Raw genomic sequence first — 19858 nt, 5'->3', positions numbered from 1 at the left:
TAAGATCGGCATTGGTAAATCCCACTTGCGTGACTAATAATGACTGTGTTGTGTCGTGGCCATTTTATTAAATTTACCTACAGTTGTCTTGCCTCCGTTATTGATTGGATGAAAATATATATATGATTCATTATGTGCTGTTACATATGGAACAATAGAAAATCCTATCTAGGAGTGACATTTTATTCTGTCAGTGCCCAGAATTCCAAACCCGCCCTTCTTCTTTATCGCGGCCTTATCACAAATCTCAAGTGTCCTGAAAGCCATCATACTGACCAATGCTCTGGCATCTGGATTGCAGCCACTGTTTATATCCCGCTTTTTGCCATGTTACCCTTCACTTGTGTACAGAGATTGCTGCGGATCGTGACAGCATGCCCGGAATACACACAGCATTCCCGTCCTCCCTGAATTTATCACCGATTGGGTTGTGTTGCTGCGCACTTCTTTGGCATGCAGAGGATGAGGACCGTCTCCGCTATAGGGATAGTGTGAAATGTCTGACAGTCCTCATGGTTACATAAGCATGGCACTGTTGAAAGATTCACCTGCTGTGACTCATATGATTGAGCTGGGCTAATAAAAGCCCAAGAATTACTGGTCTGAAGAAGAAGCTGTGCTGACTTTTATGCGCTTTTTGACTGTGCAAACAAAGTAAGAAGTATTTTCAAACTACATTACTTCTGGTAATGTCGTTTGACTTCTGGTAATGTGGTAATGACTTCTGGTACAATTTTTCTTTTTCTTACTACACCTATAATTTACACAGTAGTATAGTAAGAAAGCACTAGAACAATCAGGACATTTTTTGGGTGTAGCCTTTTCTGCTCAGATGTAATTAGAGGGTGAAATGCAGATCTCTGCCATGACTTCCAAATCTCATCCATCATTCAATGGTTATAAGAAAACAAACATCCGGAAGGCTGTGTATTAAAAGTTATTTAATTATCCCATATTCAGTGAAAGAGGTTTATGAATCCAATGGATTATTCTTTTTATTTTGGATAAAAAATAGAAAGGAAGATAGAATCGTTGAATGATTAAAAAGGTAATTGCGTAATTAACCAGCCTCATCCCAGAAATTGAAATGCCGCAACCCGCAGGCGAACGAGGCCGAATGCGCTGATAATAAGCGAACTTGGCAACACCGCTCTCCGCGTGCCCGTCGCCGTGCGCGCCACCTTGCCTGTTCTCACTTCGAGAGAGTGGGCGAGCATCAGACCCTCAATGAACACCATCATCTCCACCGAGCCTCCGCGACAAGGCACGAAACAGACGAAAGAAGAAGAGGAAGGGCCGTCAACCCCGGAGTGCGGTGAGTGGGTGACCTCCGCCACCGCTACTACAAGTGGGCAGTGAAGTACTGGAGTACTTGCTATTATTATCAATAGTTTTACCGCACGAGCGCATCTGTTTGATAATGAAACATAATTGTACATAATTGCATTATGATAAAATCATTAGGCTTGTGTGTGTGTGTGTATACACACACACACATACATGCATACACATACATACATATAATATACACATACATACAAATTATAATAAACCATATTCATGGTTTTGGAAAGCAAGAGACCTTCTTTGATTTTAAGTTGATATCAAGTTGTCATATTTGGAGTGCTTTTTTTTCCTAGTCAGGTGACAACAGGTGTGGGGATGTGAAAACGCACTTAACATTTACAGGAGTTATCAGCTTGCATGCTGACCACGTCTCCCTGTCAGATCCGGTGCTGGCAAAAGATAAGCTGCTCTTGCCTCTCCTCTTGTCATGTCTGGCAAGCCTTCGTAACATAACCGGCGCTGAAAACATCCCTTTTCTAACGAGGCATAAAGGATTTACTCAGCAAGGTCACTGGAAAATGCAGGTTTGTTGATAGTCCTGTGGTACAAAGGATGTTCTTGACATTCTGTATGACTTCAGATTTCCTTTGCGAGGGTGGGTTGGTGTAGTCGCATACATTGCTGGATCATCTAGAGAGGATGAGTCAGTTGACAATTCAAACTAAAACCACGTCTGAATCATGGAAAAAAAACACATTTCATGAAAATGACAGGAAAAGATATGATTTGATCATAAATCCAGTTGTTTGCTTGAATAAGCTTGATATAGATGGGGCAAAAAAAACATTAAGATGCTCTCTTTCTTGGAGACACATTTCAAGCAACATGTACAATTTTATCTTTATTTATATATGAATGCTTAAACTGTATTCATGAGCTCAAATTTGGGACTTGGCTTGAATCTGTTTTACTCATATTACATGTGCTGTGTACGTTCTGTGCTTTATCAAAGATCAGAAAATTACATTTCAGATCTCCAACATTCAAATATTATAATTGATTGTGACAAGGACAAATTTCTGAAAAATTGGATGTGATGGCGGGCTTTTGTTTGGTGGTTATTCAGGCAAACAGTCGTGATGGCCGTCCTCGTCTCTCCAGTCTGCAAAGGATGAAGTGTATGTGTGACGCTCCATCTGTTGTCCCTTTCTGATCCAGACAAATGGACTGGACTGAGTGCCTGACAGAGCCAGCCTGAGGAGCACCTCCACACTTACTAGTGTTAGCATCCTAGTCTCGCTGTGCCCATGGGCTCTGACTGATAGACGTGAGGTGGGTCTTTTGGAGTGTGTTGGTGAGGTCCCTCATTGTCTGCCCAAAACACCTGCATCCTGCATCAACCCTGTTTGCTTATACCGTCTGCATAAGGTGTATAGGGTGAGACAGGGACTATGTTATTTTATTAATAGAAATAGTGAATGAGGTCCTATAGGCCAGCACAGTCAGTGAGGACTACTTTATTTATCGTGATGGCTCATGAGTGATTTTTATATATTATGCTGGCACTGATGCCTCTTCATCCAGCTTCCACGCCAGAACATACCAAACCTTGATTTGTAACACTGTATTTTAATTTAATTTATGCGGTGGAAGCTGTATGCATGTTAAATAATCATAGAAGGTTCCTCTAGGTTGCTTTGTTTAGGTGGAATACCTGGAATACCTTAAATGTGAGTGTTACTTTTTTCTGACTGCCTTCTTGTGCCAAAAAAGTACAGTTTTTTTTATGACAATATGTGCTGAATTCACAGATTCTGTGACAATTTATATTAAATAAAAAGACAAAAACAGAAAAAGACAGACAGTTGAAGCAGCAAGAGGACCAAAAATTTATGATACAGGACTGTCAAAATATGCTAATCACTGCAAGGGTGGTAGTAGCCTAGTGGGTAACACACTCGCCTATGAACCAGAAGACCCGGGTTCGAATCCCACTTACTACCATTGTGTCCCTGAGCAAGACACTTAACCCTAAATTGCTCCAGGGAGACTGTCCCTGTAACTACTGATTGTAAGTCGCTCTGGATAAGGGCGTCTGAAAAATGCTGTAAATGTAAATGTAAAATGTAAAATTAATGTGTAAAAAATATGACATTAATTAGCTCAACTGTGCCTGCATCATGTGGGCAGAGAGTGGAAATGAAGGTGCGACTGTAGTACCATGTGATCCAGAGTTTAAATTGGCTGATGATATAATACATGTTGAAACTTTTGTCTTTACACCTTATAGTAATGAAAAATTAGAAGAGCAAAGATTTTATTGGCAACAGCCAATAAACAGCCAGAGATAATTCATTTGAAAGGCACTGCATTGGCCATGAACTTCCAACAATTTAACACTGCAACACCAAAGCTGAATGTCGCTCAGATGATTTTGTTGAGACAAATATGTTTAAGATTGACTGTGGCCAAGGACAAACTGATGCATCTTTGTGTTGACAGCTATTGCTTCTTAATCTAGGGTTTTAACACCATTCTTAATGCACTCCTCCAGCAGCGAACCCAATTTCCCACCCTAATTACCAGTTGCTTTCTCTGCAGCATACCTGATTGCCACAAATGAAATTCAGCCTATTCTGTCTGTGGGAAAAGAACATTATTTTTTTCCATTCACATAACATACATTTATGGACATTTGGTGAGAATTTCATGTCAGTATCACCTTAAGGAATGTATTTACCTAAAATATTGGTGACATGGTCATTTCTGGTCATTAAAAAAACATTTATGGTAGTAGCCTAGTAGGTAACATTCCCATCTATGAACCAGAAGACCCAGTTACTATCCCCACTTACAAACTCCACTTTGCTCCAGGTGGACTGTCCCTGTAACTACTGATTATAAGTTGTTCTGGATAAGGGCGTCTGATAATGCCATAAATGTAAATGTAAATCGCATAATTTGCACATCTGATTGAAATAGTGGTTAGTGAAAAATATAAAATTGTCATTGACTGGCTAACAAAATGTGATCTCCTGATGATCATCAAATAGATCCACACAGCATAGCCAGGTGGAAATATTCAGCATTTAATTTATTCCCCAATAATAAAAGAATATATACCTAAATTAGTCCGTATATTTATTTGACTAAGTAATGAATTATCTACTGTACAATGTGGATTTTGCCATGCATGATGTCATAGTATTATTGCCCAAAGGATTTCAATGTTGTGTCAACTGAGCAAAAACTGAATGGGTTTATTTATTAAAGCACCTGCACAGAACTGGGTGGCAATTTTTTTTATTTCTCCTTTCACGACTCTCTTCAGATGAGTGGATATTAGCACCAGTCTGTTTCATCTGAAAAAAGATCATTCAAAGAACACCAATTTAATTTGCCAATGTTTGATTTAATTTCAGATAAATCTTACCCTCATTCTGTTTGTGGCGCTCGTGCACTATAAAAAGTCACTTTCATTTCCCATCCTTACAATGAAGTCTCCGCTTTGGTCAGATATTGAACAGCTTCAGTATATTAAGGCAACTGTACTTACTATTTATTCTAGACATATACTAAGGCCAAGTATTGTGCAAAGGCTATTCACTGGCTGCTGGACACTGATAATGACCCTCCACAGATAAATGCATAAATTTCTGTTCTTTTTTTGTTCCTTTTTTAACCATCCCTTTGATGTTGATCATTTAATGAGAGCAAATTTCTGGCACAGAATCTCATCCATTATCTGACCTAATAAATTATAAAAATGCATATTTTGGGTACTAGGATATGTTGGAAGGAATGTGAAAGTTGGTTGGCTCATGGTAGCCTTTTGAATAAATGTCCATGTTCATTAAAACGCCACCTTTAGACCATCTGACCAAACCCTGGAGAGACTATTTTTCAGAGAATACATTTTCATATTTTTAATCTAATTATGGAGTTCTAGTGAAGACAAATTTGTCATTGTGGGTTTTCTCAAGGTTTTGGACCTAGGACCCTCTAAAGATCTGAAGATCCAAACACATCTATGATTAATTGCATGCCCTTTTCTTAGTATTTTCAACTGAACAATGAGAGCTCTTTCGAAGTAAGCATATACCTAAGAATCTAAGGGACTGATCAACAATGCAATGCATTTTGGAGCTAATGAGAAGTCACTTTAATATACATTTGGAATATGTGTCCCAGTGTTTTTTTTTAAATTTTTTTTATTGTCCTAAAGGTTTAGACTTCACTGACTTCACAATGGGAAGGTGCATGCTGACTGTAATGCTACTTTGAGATAAGAATGTCAGTGTTAGCAGGCTTTCTTCCTGTTGGTTTGAAGGTACATTTCTCATGGTGTGAGTGATTCATTCAACTCCTGTGGTGTATGCAAGATTGACAGGAAGCTACAGAAACTCTGTCACTTATCAACATGACATAATACATCCTGGTTCCAGTTTCAATGTGACTGCTTCTATTATAAACATAATGCCATATATATGATATATTTAAATTAGATGTGATACATTTAAAATACTTTGTATCTGTGATGAAATGAATCTAATTAAAACAAATTAACCTTGTGTCTGGGCATATGTGCCATGCAGGAAAAATGTTGTGCTGCTTATGACAATAAATGGATTTGAAAGTTCAATATATTCGTTCAATTCCAAAGCAATTCAAGCATGTACCATTACAGACTCAGCTTCTTTCATACACTTGTTACTTATTAGCAAAATGTGCAAATAAATTACCTGATGCTTGCCTACAATGCCAAGGAGGGGTCAGCACCCTCCTACCTCAGATCTCTCATCGCTCCTATTCTGCAACTCAATCTCACCTAATCTCCATCACTGCTCTCTCAAGGTACTAGGAAATTCATTCATCTAGCATCTTTTCTGTCCTAGGTGGTGGAATGACTTTCCACTAGATGTTAGAATAGCTAATTCACTTACAATTACCAAAGTATTTACAGATCGGTCCCAGGTGAAACCAATGAAGAATTTCTATGATGGACATTTCAAAAGCAAACATGTAAGTCACTCTGGGCATCTGATAAATGCGCAAGTGTACTAAGTGGGGTTTTAACCTGCAACATTGTATTCAGTGGTGAGTGTGCTACCCACTTAGCTTCTACCACCCTGGACCTGAACCTATACTGAAAAGTGTGTATGCAATCAGATACCAAATCATTTTTTAAGATTGTTGACATCCTTTTTCTTGATGTTTGCTTTTAGAAGAAAAAGAGACTTACTTGATACACAGATGTTGACATGAAATGGTTACGTTTTCTAGAATCACCTAAAAGGCTGTTGCTGGAAGGGCATGGATACTTATTATGAAAAGAAAATAGATGAAATATTGATCTGAACACTTAAATTGGTTTTACTGTGTACCATTATCTAACAGCACAGGGGGATTAGAGTTGGGAGCACACATGGTATGTGAGTCACAATGAGTTTCAAGAAATATCCAGGATTGACGCACGTTTCTCACCAAACAAGTGTTTAGTATGAGTCACGCTGAAAAAGTGTGATGAAGTTGGCTTAAAATGACAAAATTAGGTTACAGTCACTGGGGTATCACTGAAGTTTAGCCTTTGATAGTGCAGTGATCCATGATAGGATATTAAAATGTTTCTCGTAGGGTAATCAGTCAACTGACATTCTGCAATGAAAAGCTGAAACGTGCATTGATCTCTGTTATCTTTTCTCCTTCAAAGGACAGAGACAAATTATGGATCTGCTTAACCGCTCTGCTGAAGATGTTCCAAAGTTACTGGCAGGCAGGGGCAGCCCAAGCAAAATCATGCTGTCCTTGATTCTTTCCGTCCTGGCAGTCTCTACCACTGCCATCAACTCCCTGGTCATCACTGCCATCTTGATTACCCGTAAGCTCCACCAGCCAGCCAACTACCTCATCTGCTCCTTGGCCGTGACAGACCTCCTGGTGGCTGTTCTGGTAATGCCCATCAGTATTGTTTACATTATAGAGGAAGTTTGGCTCCTGGGGCCGGTCCTTTGCCACATGTGGTTGGGCATAGATGTCATCTGTTGCACATGTTCCATCATGCACCTTGCAGCCATTGCTTTGGACCGTTACTGCGCCATCACGAATGCTGTGGAGTATTCCCAGAAACGGACAGCTCGGCGTGCAGCTGTAACCATCACCGCTGTCTGGGTGCTCTCCGTCCTGGTGTCACTGCCACTGCTGATTTGGAGACGGCAGCCAGAACCGACGGAGGAAGGGGTCATGGATTGCTGGATTGAGCATGATCATGTTGCTTTCACAGTCTACTCCACTTTAGGAGCTTTCTACATCCCCCTCACCCTCATACTCGTGCTATACTACAAGATCTACAAGGCTGCTCAGACCCTGCGTAACCGGCGGGGGAGCAGCCGGGTGATGGGAGACACGGTGAGCAGCATCATGCTCCATGGTGAGGGCTCAGACAAGGACGGCCCACTCAGTCCTTGCACCCTAAGCCCTACTGAGAAGTCTTTCTCTGACTTATCCCTCGAGTGTGACCGTGTCCAGATTGCCAACCAGAACACGAGGTCCCAAAAGGGCCGCCGGACCTATGCAACTCGGGAGAGGAGGGCAGCATTGACACTAGGACTCATCTTGGGTGCTTTTGTGATCTGCTGGCTGCCTTTCTTCTTAAAGGAGGTGATTGTTAATGCCTGCCCCACTTGCAGCACCTCTGTCGGTTTGGCTGATGGGCTAACTTGGTTAGGTTACCTGAACTCTCTCATCAACCCACTAATTTACACCATCTTCAATGAAGACTTCAAAAAAGCCTTCCTAAAACTTTTGCCATTTCACTGCAGTCATCACAAGGCAAATACTTGATGCAATAGTGTTGCTGGAAGCAAACACATATTTAAATTGAACCTATAACTACGACAAAGGAAATTACAGGTTCACTGAAATCTGTCAGTAATGTGCCACTTGGACACTTGAATTCAGTGGAATTGCAGCTTCTACAATCACCATAAACTGAATGAACAGATTCTTCTGCCATCCAATGCTGGAGAGGTAAAAGGCTCTGAAAAGCAGCTGATAAATGCTGTTCTTCCAGGAACACAGTGTGACATCTGGAAGTAATAATAAAGCATTACAGAGATGAAAAGTCTAGCATTGAAACAGAACACTCCTCATTAGAACTGAAATGTGCCATCAAAATGTATATATTCACCAAGATATTTTCTTTTACAAAACAGAACTCCTACCTCCTCATTCTTAGTGATCTCAAGTTCAACTTCTGCAAATAAAGAACAGCATTCTACTTACACTTGATATAAGTGGTTATAAGTATTATACAATGACATTTCGATCCTGAATATTTGCATACTCATGTTTCCTTGAAATTTAGTCAGATAATGTGATTAAATTAAATATTTTGCTCTTCTTTGAGTAAAACTGAGATTGTATGAATGTTTGCAATATTTGTGTCCTACACAATTAGGTTTTACCATGAGACTTCCACAAGATCTGAAATCAAAGTATTTAGTATGTTTTATAGGCACATCCTGCCTCTAGTCATACAGAAATATGTGAAACTGATTATTTTGTGCAATGCCCTTCTTTTACTGTGTGCCCAAGTAATTGTCCACCTTTTTACTGTATACTTTTCACTTTCATGATATTTTTCACAGCCAGAATCCTTGATGTGTCAACATGTATTGCAACAGCTATTACTATAAAATTCTAAAATTATGAAGATTATGTGTTGTGTTTTCCAAAAGTAATGAAGCAAACAGAAATGACTAATTTTCTACAATAAGTTTCTTTTCCACCCCTGTATGATTAGGTTTACCCTAATCATACAGTTGTGGCAACTCTTGTTCTTTACACCATTAGGAAACAAAATGATTCTCCCCTTTTTTCCCCCCATTCAAAAGTTTTAGTTAATGCTACCTCATTGCAATCAAAGAGAGTTAGATTGTAACAAACATTTACCAGATACAAAAAAATATAGTCTTCAGCTCACATTGAATAAAATAACCGTAACGTGCTATAGTATCAGTTTAAGCAGGGTAACAGATGCACTTTTTAAAAAAAAAAAAAAAAAAAAAAAGGTTTCAGTGACTGAATGCAGGACCGTTACTTGGTTAAATCAGGAGTACAAGGTTCATGCCTGCAAGAGAACCTGGTTTAACCAGAGGGCAGGAAGTGCTTTGACTAGCTACATGCCATTGAAGATGTAGTGAAAGCAAAGACTGCTACAACAGCACCATCTGTTGGATTAAAGCAATACAAAGATTTCTTTAAAAATATCACATTTATTATATACACATAAAAAGCAATTTATTAAAATAAGTCAAATGAGAAAAAGTCCAAAATCATGCATACGAAGTGCGAACTTTTGAGGACTCAGACGAAAACTTGTATTGTCCCACGTTACTATTGGGGCTGCTTTTTGGAACGGAACCACAGATGAGGCCACCACCAAGCAACAGGAGCACAGCAGAGGCCCAGCTGATGAACAAAGCAGCACCAAGCTCCTTCTTTTGGGACTGGGACACCAGAGGGTTGTAGAAGTCTGAAATAACCCTGTTGGCAATCCAGCTCGGGGGCACCAGGCACAAGAGACCTGCAACGATAAATAACGCACCTCCGACTAGCACAACGCGGGACTTTCCCGAACCGTTTGCCAAGCAGTTGGTGCACTTCCCCCCAGCAAACCCAGCAAGCACGGCCACCACCGTAACAAGGATGGCGATGACGAGGATCGCACGTGACGCCTGGAGCTCCTGGGGCAGCGCCAGCATGGAGTCGTACACCTTGCATTGCATCTGTCCTGTGCTCTGCACCACACAGCTCATCCACAGGCCTTCCCAGGAAACCTGTGCCGTTACAATGTTGTTCCCGATGAAGGCAGTGACTGTCCACTGGGGCAAGGCGCAGGACAGAATTGCACCAATCCCTCCCAGGACACCCAAAACCATACCCAGGATCTGCAACCCCATAGTCATGACCTGCACACAGAGACAGAGTGAAACAGTAAGGAGATGGCCGCAAAACACAAATTACAAGCAATAATACGTGGATTCAGAAATTAACACAGTGTACTCCAGCAATCACGTGGACCAGAGCTCGACAGGACCAGAGCTCGACAGGACCAGAGCTCGACAGGACCAGAGCTCGACAGGACCAGAGCTCGACAGGACCAGAGCTCGACAGGACCAGAGCTCGACAGAAGCGCAACGTTCAGGTCTTCTGCACAAACACACAGGGACGTACCGTCTGCAGACGACTGGCGTTGCACAACAGGGAGACAAGACCGCAGCCGTCGGGCTGGGCGTCGCGCCTGGTATTTAACCAGCACCCCCGGAAATGAAGGGGTGACATTTACATTTACATTTACATTGACGGGTGACGGGTCGCCCTCGCACCTGAAGCAATTAGGGATTCAGCTGGCGGGGCAATTAAGGACGAAGCTTGATGAGGAGGCACATGCTGTACCTGGATGCACGAACCAGTACTGTTATTAATGTTACAAATGATCCGTTTAATCATGCTTACAATAAATGTCCATGTTAAAAAAAGAAGAACTGTTACGTCGGGACATCGCGTGTTTTTACTAAGTTCGCCGGCTTGGTCGTTAGTTGAAGTTTGTTTAGGGGGGCATCATTTTTCGGCAGCTACAACGCTGTATTTACACCAATTAGAAGACCTGAAAATAGGCGCATGGATGTGGGGGCGTGACCAAACGGCAAGAGTGGCCAATTGCGAGCCGACTTGACTTGTCAGTCAACCCCGACCGTCCCCTGCTCCGCCAATCACGTCAAGGCAAAGAGGAGGGACGCTTCGCGGTGAGGCTGGGGCTGCCGTTGTACGCGCTAGCCTGGACAAGCAGTATGGCGGAAGAAGAGAGCGAATTGGAGTTAAACAGGTTTGAAGAGGAAATCCAGAATTTGTTCATTAGCAGCGCCGGCGACGTGCCCGCGCACCAGAGCAAGTCTTACTGTGCGAAGTTTTGCGAGGTGAGGCGCCCGCGGCTTGTTACGCGCCGCTTTCCGCGATGCGTTCTGTCCAAAAGAGCTAAGTTAGCTAGCTCCCCTCCCCCCCGTAGACGGCGATCACAAACTGTTTCTCCTGGCCTCAGCACACGCAGCTGCGGACACGTCGCTCGTTTTCCGACGAGCCGCTCCGACCCCGATTTTTCCCGAGATCGACCCGAGCCGAACGGCAACTGCTTAGTTCAGCGCTACGCATTCCAAAACAGACGGCCTTGCTGTGGAGCACTTTAGCTTTCGTGCTAATGCGTGTCGGGCTAGACGGGTAGTTTCCTAGCTTCGTGGTGCGAGGAATTGTTTTCGTCTCGTGGGCGCGCTAAACTCCCGTTGGCCTTCTTAACACCTCACAGTGTCGTGGTCCGCAGTCGTGACTTTTTTTCTGTTTGTGTGTGACTCTAATTGCAATTAAAGTTACGGTGTGACATCCAATCGGTTACTTAGTCACGTTAGAGCTTATCCTGGCCGTACTATTTTAATTCTTGTCCGCGTGGGGCTACCCAATTTAGCAGCTTATGTGAATTATGACTTTCAGCAAAGGTTCTACCAATTATTGCTCCGCCGGTGTGTCCAATATTTCATTTCCATACGCTTTCAGTAACTCTACGTACGGTACACTTCTCCCTCCCTCATATATAACGTCTGATTCTACTCCTCAGCTACGCCTCTGCGGTGTTTTCACCCGTCTGCAATCGTCAGCAGTACCTGTTCGTTTTTTTTCTTCTTCTGTCAAAGGGCTGACTGGGTCCTAACGAAACCTTCTCCTCCTTTTCAGCTAGTGGAAGCGCATACGTCCAAGTGGCAGCTTCCTCTGCCCCAGCTACAGGTGCTTCGCAGAGCCCTCTGTTCGTTTGCCCACGGAGCGGCGTACTTCCCATCCGACTGCGAGCATGTCCAGTACACCTTGAGTAGCCTTGCGCTGTATGTACCACTGTTACCTGCTTTTTTAGAATATGCTCATGTCAGGTTTCTGTCAATGACATTGTACCTATTTGCATGTTGATTTTACGGTTTATTTGGCACTGGCTTTTATTTTTTTTCGTTTTGTTTAAGTTTCATGTTTGTCATTCCTCTCTAGGAGTGTGTATGAACTCTTGCTGTTTTTTGGAAAGGATGAATTCCCAGAAAATCCCCTAAAAGACATTCTTGATTGTATTCAGGTAAGCGATATAACTGTGTCCCACCGGTGATCTTGTTTAGTTTGATTTTTATTTATTTATTTTGTACATCCCTTTCTTCGTCCTTCTTTTTAGGACTGCCACTCTTATCTGGTTAGATACCAGAATGTGTACCTGCTTCAGGTTAGACAGATCATCAAAGAAGGTGGACCCTGGGCTAATCCTGTGCTTCAAGGCATTCTTAAAGAATCAGAGCAACCAGGAGAAGAGGGTAAGGCCAAGTTGTGATAGAGTCTGATACATTTTGTTTACAAAGTCTTCCATCTGTACTAGTGTTGGTGTATCAATGTTATTTTGACAAAGGTCCAAAAATATCTTTCAAACTGAAAAGAAAATCTCATTAACAAAGTGGGTTCTTTACATACCTAGGTATGAGAGAAAAAGTGTTAACAACGCTGACGTTAGATGACAGGGCTCAGTCACGTCACACTGTATGCTTACTTAGAACAAAGAAAATCTTTATCTCTGGATGTGAATGGCAAAATTACAACTTGCTGCTTATTGCTACTTTCCGTGTACAGTAGACCGATACCTGAGCTCCGAAGTAGCTCAGTTCTTCGAGCTGCGGGTGCGTTATCTTATGGCATATGAGAGGATACCAGAGGCGATGGCACTCTCAAAAGGTTGCAGTCAGCACCCATCTATTGGCAGACATACCTTCTTCCAGCAGGCCTATCTGACCTGCCTCTGGAAAGCCTCTCACTATAATCAACTCTTTGAAGAGGTAAGGAACTTATTTCAATTATGCTTTTCAGTTGGTTTCATGATGCATGCTGCTGGTGGTTGCTGCTTTTCTTTTACACCAGGCTAATTTTCTAAAATTGACTCTTAGATTGCAGAAATTGACGGGAAGGAAGCTGTGGAGCTTATTTGTAACTTGGAAAATGACGAAAAGGATGAGATGCTTCTGGCGCTCAGTCGAGGTTTTGTCTCCCAGCAGCTGGCTAATGGAGACATGTACTACATGTGGTAAGTTTGACTACATCCAGGAAGCTATGGATCAAGAAAGCCTAGATATATCTGAATGTAGATACAATGTAATTGTTAATGGTAGGGTCCTTATGGTCATAAAAATCCTGGAAAAGTCATGGAATTTAATGGAAAAGAATAAATTACAGGTCTTGAAAAATGTCATATTCTAAACTTAACATATAAGGTTATGGAAAAGTCATTGAAATGGGATTGACAAATGAATGTATAAGGAAGTACATAGTTCCTGTAAGGTGTAGATGTTTACATCTTCACCTTGTAGATTCAACAACATGAAAATACACCTGACCCACTCATTTCCTTTCCCTCTTAGTCTAACACTCGTAGCTCTCAATGCATGCTGGTATAGTTAGGTTGGCCGGCCTCCACCGCCACAATTAATTGGTCTGTGGTGAAAAATGCCTAAAGCTTATCATGGAGAATTTTTATTGTGATCATTGCTCAAGATCAAGATATAATTGAGAAGTCATGGAAATTCTTTTGTGAAAATGTGTAAGAAACCTGTAATGGTAAAAATAGCCTATTTTAATAATGGTTAGAAAGCAAAATACAGATCACTTCAGCCAGTCACATCTGGGAAATAAGGCTTTGTAAGGGACTTGTTTTTTTTTTTTGTTTTTTTTTGTACAATTTTTTACATTTAGTGAACTCCACCTAAAACTAATTTAATCTGCAATAGTTAATAGCCATAAACTCCATATTTATAGAATTATGCCGCAGTATATAGTTTTTAAAAAAATAAATATGTAATTCTTATGAAAATGAGTTATGTTGTTTACGTAAAATGATTTGCCACAGAGATCATCCAAGCTATGTGTATGTCATTCACAGGGATTTGGTCTTCATATGGAGCAAACTTCACCTGAGATTAAAGCCATCAAAGCAGGACTTCCTAGAAGAATGCCATCAGTTGATCATCACAGCAACTAATGTGAAGTCAATATTTCCTTTCATGAAGGTGATTTTATCAGAGGTAAGACTAGTTCTGTATAATTTCTGTGTAGAACTTTAATGTGTATGTATACTTAATTAATCTTTCAGTGTTGTACACTCTTGACGTATATCTTCTTTTATTATTCACAGTTGGGAGAGAATGGTCTAAAGTTTTGTGTGGAGCTGTGTATCAGAGCACTGCAAACTGACCACCAAAATGACCCAGCCAACAAGTCTCTCATATACAAGTTCATTGCCTATCTGCTTCCTAAAGACCTCGAAATATGTCGAGCATGTGCCCTCTTGGTTTTCTTTTTAGAACGCACAGTTGAGTCCTACAAGACTGTATATTTGCTGTATAACCATCCTGACCAGGAGTATCACGTTGAAGCAAGCCCTGTTGGCAATAGCATCCGCTTTGATGTTCTTCAGATTCTTAAGAAGGATCTCTACTTTGACCCCGAGTTCTGGAACATGATTAACCTAAGGACCAACTGCCTCCAGCTGATGAGTGGCCAACTAGAGAACTCTGCCCTCACAGAAATAATGGATGAGAAGTGGGTGCCCAACTACTGTGTGAAAGATCCTTGCAAATGCCACTTTGACCTGCCTGATGACCTCATAAATGAGGTCACTGTGATCTGTGACACTGAGGTCAAGGTGGCATCAACTGTGATTAATCAAGACAAGAATGAGGACTCGTCCTCTGCTCAGCCTCCTGTAAAAAGGAGAGGACGGAAACCAGGGTCAAAATTGATCAAGGCACCAGTTGGCCACCCTGTTCGTCGCTCATTCAGACAACTGGACATAGCTCAGGAGAATATTGCCAGGCGGCTTACTAACCGGCATCAGAGGATGCTCACTCGGAAGATTGACAAGTCGACCATGAAACGCAGGGGCAGGAAACCACGCTGGATGTTGTTGGAGGAGTCCCAGGCAGAAAACAGTGCCCCACGGCATGACTCGAAACCAGAAAGGAAGCCCCAGCAACGTCCCTCAGAGATGAAGACATACGAACGAGTCTCTGCCGATAGAGCAGCAAAGAATAATGTCTTGCTCAAAAATACAGATAGTCTGAATGCTCCGGTGGATCACGTTTCTGATGGGAAACCGGTGGTCTCACAGGTACCTGATGCAATGTTGGAAATATCTCATCCCGACAATGAGGTGATTTATATCACTGATGAAAACTCGCCGCCTGCTTCAGAGGACAGTTCTGATTCCAACCTGATGCTCATTCAGAAACCATCCAAACCCTCACTCCTACCACAAGTGTCAGACAGTGATTTTCACATGTGGATGGAGAGTGATGTACAGGGATTCATTCATGATCAAGATGTGCTTTCCATCATCAGACAGTTTCATAATTATTGTAAGAGCTGTGAAGTGTTGGAAATTGTGAAAGATTGTGAATCAGCAGACAATACTGTCCTTGAAAAGGATGCTGAAAATGACAGGTCGTCAGAGACAACAGACAAACCAGTTGAAAAGTCTGAAATCACCAGTGTGGTGGAGATGGACCTGGAAGTGACTACATCTACCTTAATCACAGAAGAATCATTAATGGAAGTCTGCAAACCAGAGGTTGGCGCATGTGATCAGAATGAGGAATCAAAGTTTGAAGGCATTGAAACTTTGGAGATTAGGCCTATGCTTGAGAACTCTGATCAAAACGAAAAAGATGATCTTGATGTTAATGATGATAACATTGGTGTTGCTGAGGATTCTGAAGCTTCTCCACATATTGATGCTCTACCTGATGAAACCAATGTGAGCGCTGAAAACACAGAAGTCAATGTAAAGGAGGCTGAAGGTTGTCTTAGTTCAAATCAAGTTTCACTGCAAGATGAATCCATTGCTCCAGCTACTGAAGAAGTACAGGCCTTAGTTCAGGAGCCACTTGCGACTGAAGTTCAGGCCCCATCTCAAATTACAGATGATGTACCAGTTGAAGATGCAGTTCAGGTACCTGCTCAGACACCAGAAACCATTCATAAACCAGAGGAAACATCCCATGTTCTAGAGGAGGTACCCAAGAACTCTCTTGAACCTCCTGAGATAATGTCTCCAAAAACATCTCAGGAAGTGACTATCTTTACACACCGCTGCAGGTTGTGTGACAAGGTGTTTAAAGGTGGCAATGTTAGGCGGCATGCATTGGCTCATTTCCGCTCCGACAAGTGCATGTTTTGTGACAAGCCACCAACGAATTTAGCCGCTGCTGTTAAACATTTTAATGTGCACATACAGCAACTGAAGAAAAACAAACCAGTGGATGAAGTACAAATTCCTAGTTCCAGTTCAGGACTGGAACGAAAAGAAATGACTCCACAAGTTAGAGACAGCAATACTAAGAAGCCGGCAAAAGAGTCCAAGAAACCAAAAGTAGAACCTTTGTTACAGGCAATTAGGAGGCATGTACAAAAGGTGAATGGTCAACTAAAGAAAAAGCAAAAAATTACACCACCGGCGGAACATGGGCCTTCAAGTGAAGTGAAATCAGAGTTGCAGGAGAAATCTGAGCACAAAGAACACGTTTTCGAGAAGGAGGGCATTGTGGACCAGATGCCTTTAGATCCCAAAGATACCCCCGAAAAGGATGAAGAGTCACAAGCTGCAGGAAATACGGACTCACTGAAGGCACTAGAAAAGGTGAAGACTGTAGTACAGACATCACTAGAAGAGAAGAGGAGCTCTGTAGGAGGAGAAACTGTGCCCTGTCCATTTGAGGGATGCGAGAGACCCTTATTTTCAAGAGGCGTTTCGATTCTCGACCACCTGCTTCAAGAGCACCCAAATGATTTGAAATGCTTTAAACTTGCTTTCCGCTATGGAGAGGGCAAATGTGCATTTTGCTTAAGAAAGTTCAATAGCTTTCGGCATTACTTGGATCATATGGACCGGCACAAAGACCTTCTCCGGCACCACTGTCCCCATCATCGTTGTACTGAAAGGTTCCGGACTCTGGTACAGCTTCGCGACCACATGAAGGTTCACCCAAATCTCGTATTGCACTGTTGCTTCACTGGGTGCTCTCAGACATTTGGACAGATGATGGACCTGCAGAGGCACGAGCGGCGACATTACAGTTGCAATGGTATGGCCATCCTGGCAACTAATGGAGAGGTGAAGAAAAAAACAGGAGCCTTACAGACACCCCCAGAGCATTTACAACAGCCTGCTCTGGTTGCAAGGCTTCCCGAACCAATTACAGCAAATTGTGCTGATGAAGACTCTTCCAATCACACTGGGGCAAAAGAAAAAAGTAGTTTGGGGATGGTGACTGGCTCCGAAGCTAGTAGCAAAGTACAGAAGAACGTTGTTAATGGACACAGTGGAAGTAAGGACGGAACGCCCACTAAATTGGTTAAGGAACAGGATGACCCATCCCAGGGGGCTAAGGGCTCGAAGCCATTTGTGCGACCTTCCCCTTGCGCGTACCTTGACGAAAGGTTCATCAGTATGCCAAAACGAAGGAAGAGCCATAACAGTAACAGTAACAGTAACAGTCACTTCCCTTCTGCTGCGCAGACCTCAGAAAGTTCTGGTGCTTCTCAGAGGCGCCACTGCCCTAAGTGTTTCATCACATTTGCCAGTGATGAGGAGCTGCAGGCACATCTCACGCTGAAGAAGTGCACATCTTTTTTTGGGTTTGATTCAGATGACGAAGGTAGGTGAAGGTGGATGTTTCATTTCTTGGCTTGACATTTGCTCCTGTGCTTCTTTTGATAAAAAAAAAAAATTCTCCTTGACCAGGTGGCTTTTAGGCATTTTGTCTGAGAGGAAGGAGATAAAACTGCGGTGAGGAGCCTTCAAGACATTTGCACTCCATTTGGGGATAACGTGATCTTCGCTAAAGAAAGAAGACAAAAACATTGGGTTTGGAGTAAACCTAGAAATAAAAAACAAAAAAACATAGTTGCATATTATTGATTTTTTTTTTGTTACCCCCTGCTCAACACTGATTTGTATTTTTCTATTTTGTTAAAAATTCTATTTGTCTTAAGACACTAATATATTCTTCAGTGTGTGAATCACTCACATTGTCAGGTATGTCCCTTAATCATTCTTAATAATGCCTTTTATCAAATTGTCTTGATGGACAGTTATTTATTAAAATGCCATCACTGTACATATGTGCACCATTCTGAAACATCCCTGGCATGCTCTCATGACCTCCAGTTTTTTTTCTGACTGGTGACATTTGCCAGCATGTGATTAATGTACGCCCTAATGGAAGTGTATTTGGACCTGTCCACAGTGCCAAAGTTTATTATGTCCTTTCTGTATAGGGCAGAGTGCTTCCGCATATGGCCTGAGCGCTCATTTAAGTCATTTGCTTTTTGTTTCATTTATTCAAGATGGTCAGTTGCAGTACAATGTGTGCATAAGTTTTCAGTGTAAATGTGCCCTCAGTGGAATTTTTTTTAAATGTTTTTTTTTTTTTTTTTTTTAAATCCTTTGTCTTTAGTGTTGTTAGGGCCATGCTCTACAAAATGATCTACTCTTCATAAAAGTCTAGGATAAAAAGTTATTCTATGAATATACATTTATATATTTAACTTTTTTAAATTACTGGTTCCCAACATCGTTCTTGTATTATATGTGTGCGCTGAGGAAAGTCCTTGTCTGGCAACCATGGAGATGTATGAGGAGCTATTATCTGCAGTACATTTTGGTTTTGACGTGCTGAAGCTCGGGTTCGGTTACATTGAATGGTTTGTGAATAATTTTTATAAAACATTTGTCAGTTAATACCTTTTCAAGTAATGTCTGTAAATAAAGGAAAAAAATGACAACTCATTTAGCTGTTTGTCAAGCAACAGCGATAAATTTATTTATTCAATTAAAAAAAAAAAAAAACAACATTGTAAATATAAATGTTTGAAGAGTTTGAATTGCATATAATTGGGTGGGGTTTATATATAAGATTTTCTTTTTGTTCTGAATAAAAAAATAGTGATTTGAAATGAATGTGTGTGCTATTTAAACATGCTTTTGAAAACTCACTTGTTTAAAAAGTATTTTAAACGAGTCTTAACGCACACACATGCACACTCCTCTAGCACCTAACAATTCCCTAGAATGTTCTATTCTTGACAAGTTAGGCCTTAGCTTTGTAACTCACAATCAATGGAAACCAAATGAGAATTTGGGGCACTGGTGGCCTAGCAGTTAAGGAAGCGGCCCTGTAATCAGAAGGTTCCTGGTTCGAATCCCGATCCACTGAGCAAAACACCGCCTGTCATGGCTGCCCACTGCTCACTCAGGGTGATGGGTTAAATGCAGAGAACAAATTAGGCCTTATCAGGGCTCTTTGCTTTGTAACTCACACTATATGGAAACCGAATGAGAATTGCTGCTGTCTTCTCCTTGTAAGTCGCTTTGGATAAAAGCGTCTGCAAAGTAAAGTAAACCCCATCTTCTTGACCATCGCTTATTCCGCAGGAGCCCGTGGGGTGT

General features: G+C 41.7%; 3 protein-coding genes across 5 annotated transcripts; 2 read left to right on the top strand and 1 right to left on the bottom strand.

Annotated features, from left to right (window-relative positions):
- The first annotated feature begins 1213 nt into the window (after positions 1-1213).
- On the top strand, positions 1214-8507 carry htr1fb (5-hydroxytryptamine (serotonin) receptor 1Fb). The gene is made up of 2 exons (XM_028980566.1): positions 1214-1315; positions 6998-8507. Exons 1-2 carry the CDS (start codon positions 1228-1230, stop codon positions 8125-8127), a joined length of 1218 nt encoding a protein of 405 aa, XP_028836399.1. The 5' UTR covers positions 1214-1227; the 3' UTR covers positions 8128-8507.
- Positions 8508-9620: 1113 nt separating this feature from the next.
- On the bottom strand, positions 9621-10437 carry cldng (claudin g). Its single transcript, XM_028979376.1, has one exon. It carries the CDS (start codon positions 10251-10253, stop codon positions 9621-9623), a length of 633 nt encoding a protein of 210 aa, XP_028835209.1. The 5' UTR covers positions 10254-10437.
- Positions 10438-11088: 651 nt separating this feature from the next.
- On the top strand, positions 11089-19276 carry znf654 (zinc finger protein 654). 3 transcript variants are annotated; one of them, XM_028982066.1, is made up of 9 exons: positions 11089-11173; positions 12070-12215; positions 12373-12454; positions 12548-12683; positions 12994-13196; positions 13305-13441; positions 14294-14435; positions 14546-18065; positions 18152-19276. In XM_028982066.1, the coding sequence occupies exons 5-9, from the start codon at positions 13053-13055 to the stop codon at positions 18160-18162; spliced, it is 3954 nt and encodes a 1317-aa protein (XP_028837899.1). In that variant the 5' UTR covers positions 11089-11173; positions 12070-12215; positions 12373-12454; positions 12548-12683; positions 12994-13052; the 3' UTR covers positions 18163-19276. The 3 variants fall into 3 exon arrangements, with proteins under 3 accessions (XP_028837899.1, XP_028837898.1, XP_028837897.1); XM_028982065.1 differs by having other exon boundaries at positions 11114-11264; positions 12997-13196; XM_028982064.1 differs by having other exon boundaries at positions 11114-11264.
- Positions 19277-19858: the final 582 nt, after the last annotated feature.

This window comes from Denticeps clupeoides, chromosome 5 (genome assembly GCF_900700375.1).
Source record: "Denticeps clupeoides chromosome 5, fDenClu1.1, whole genome shotgun sequence".
Lineage (NCBI taxonomy): Eukaryota > Metazoa > Chordata > Actinopteri > Clupeiformes > Denticipitidae > Denticeps > Denticeps clupeoides.
The sequence above is the reverse complement of the archived record's forward strand: the minus strand, read 5'-3'. Positions and strand labels throughout refer to the sequence as shown.

Excerpts from the sequence above, each read along its gene's own strand:
- znf654 (XM_028982064.1), top strand. The coding sequence starts at position 11,139 with ATGGCGGAAGAAGAGAGCGAATTGGAGTTAAACAGGTTTGAAGAGGAA. Across the intron at positions 12,684-12,993 it reads AGAGCAACCAGGAGAAGAGG|TAGACCGATACCTGAGCTCC; the intron begins GTAAGGCCAAGT and ends TTCCGTGTACAG. Across the intron at positions 13,442-14,293 it reads GGAGACATGTACTACATGTG|GGATTTGGTCTTCATATGGA; the intron begins GTAAGTTTGACT and ends TGTCATTCACAG.
- htr1fb (XM_028980566.1), top strand. The coding sequence starts at position 1,228 with ATGAACACCATCATCTCCACCGAGCCTCCGCGACAAGGCACGAAACAG. Across the intron at positions 1,316-6,997 it reads GCCGTCAACCCCGGAGTGCG|GACAGAGACAAATTATGGAT; the intron begins GTGAGTGGGTGA and ends TCTCCTTCAAAG.
- cldng (XM_028979376.1), bottom strand. The coding sequence starts at position 10,253 with ATGACTATGGGGTTGCAGATCCTGGGTATGGTTTTGGGTGTCCTGGGA.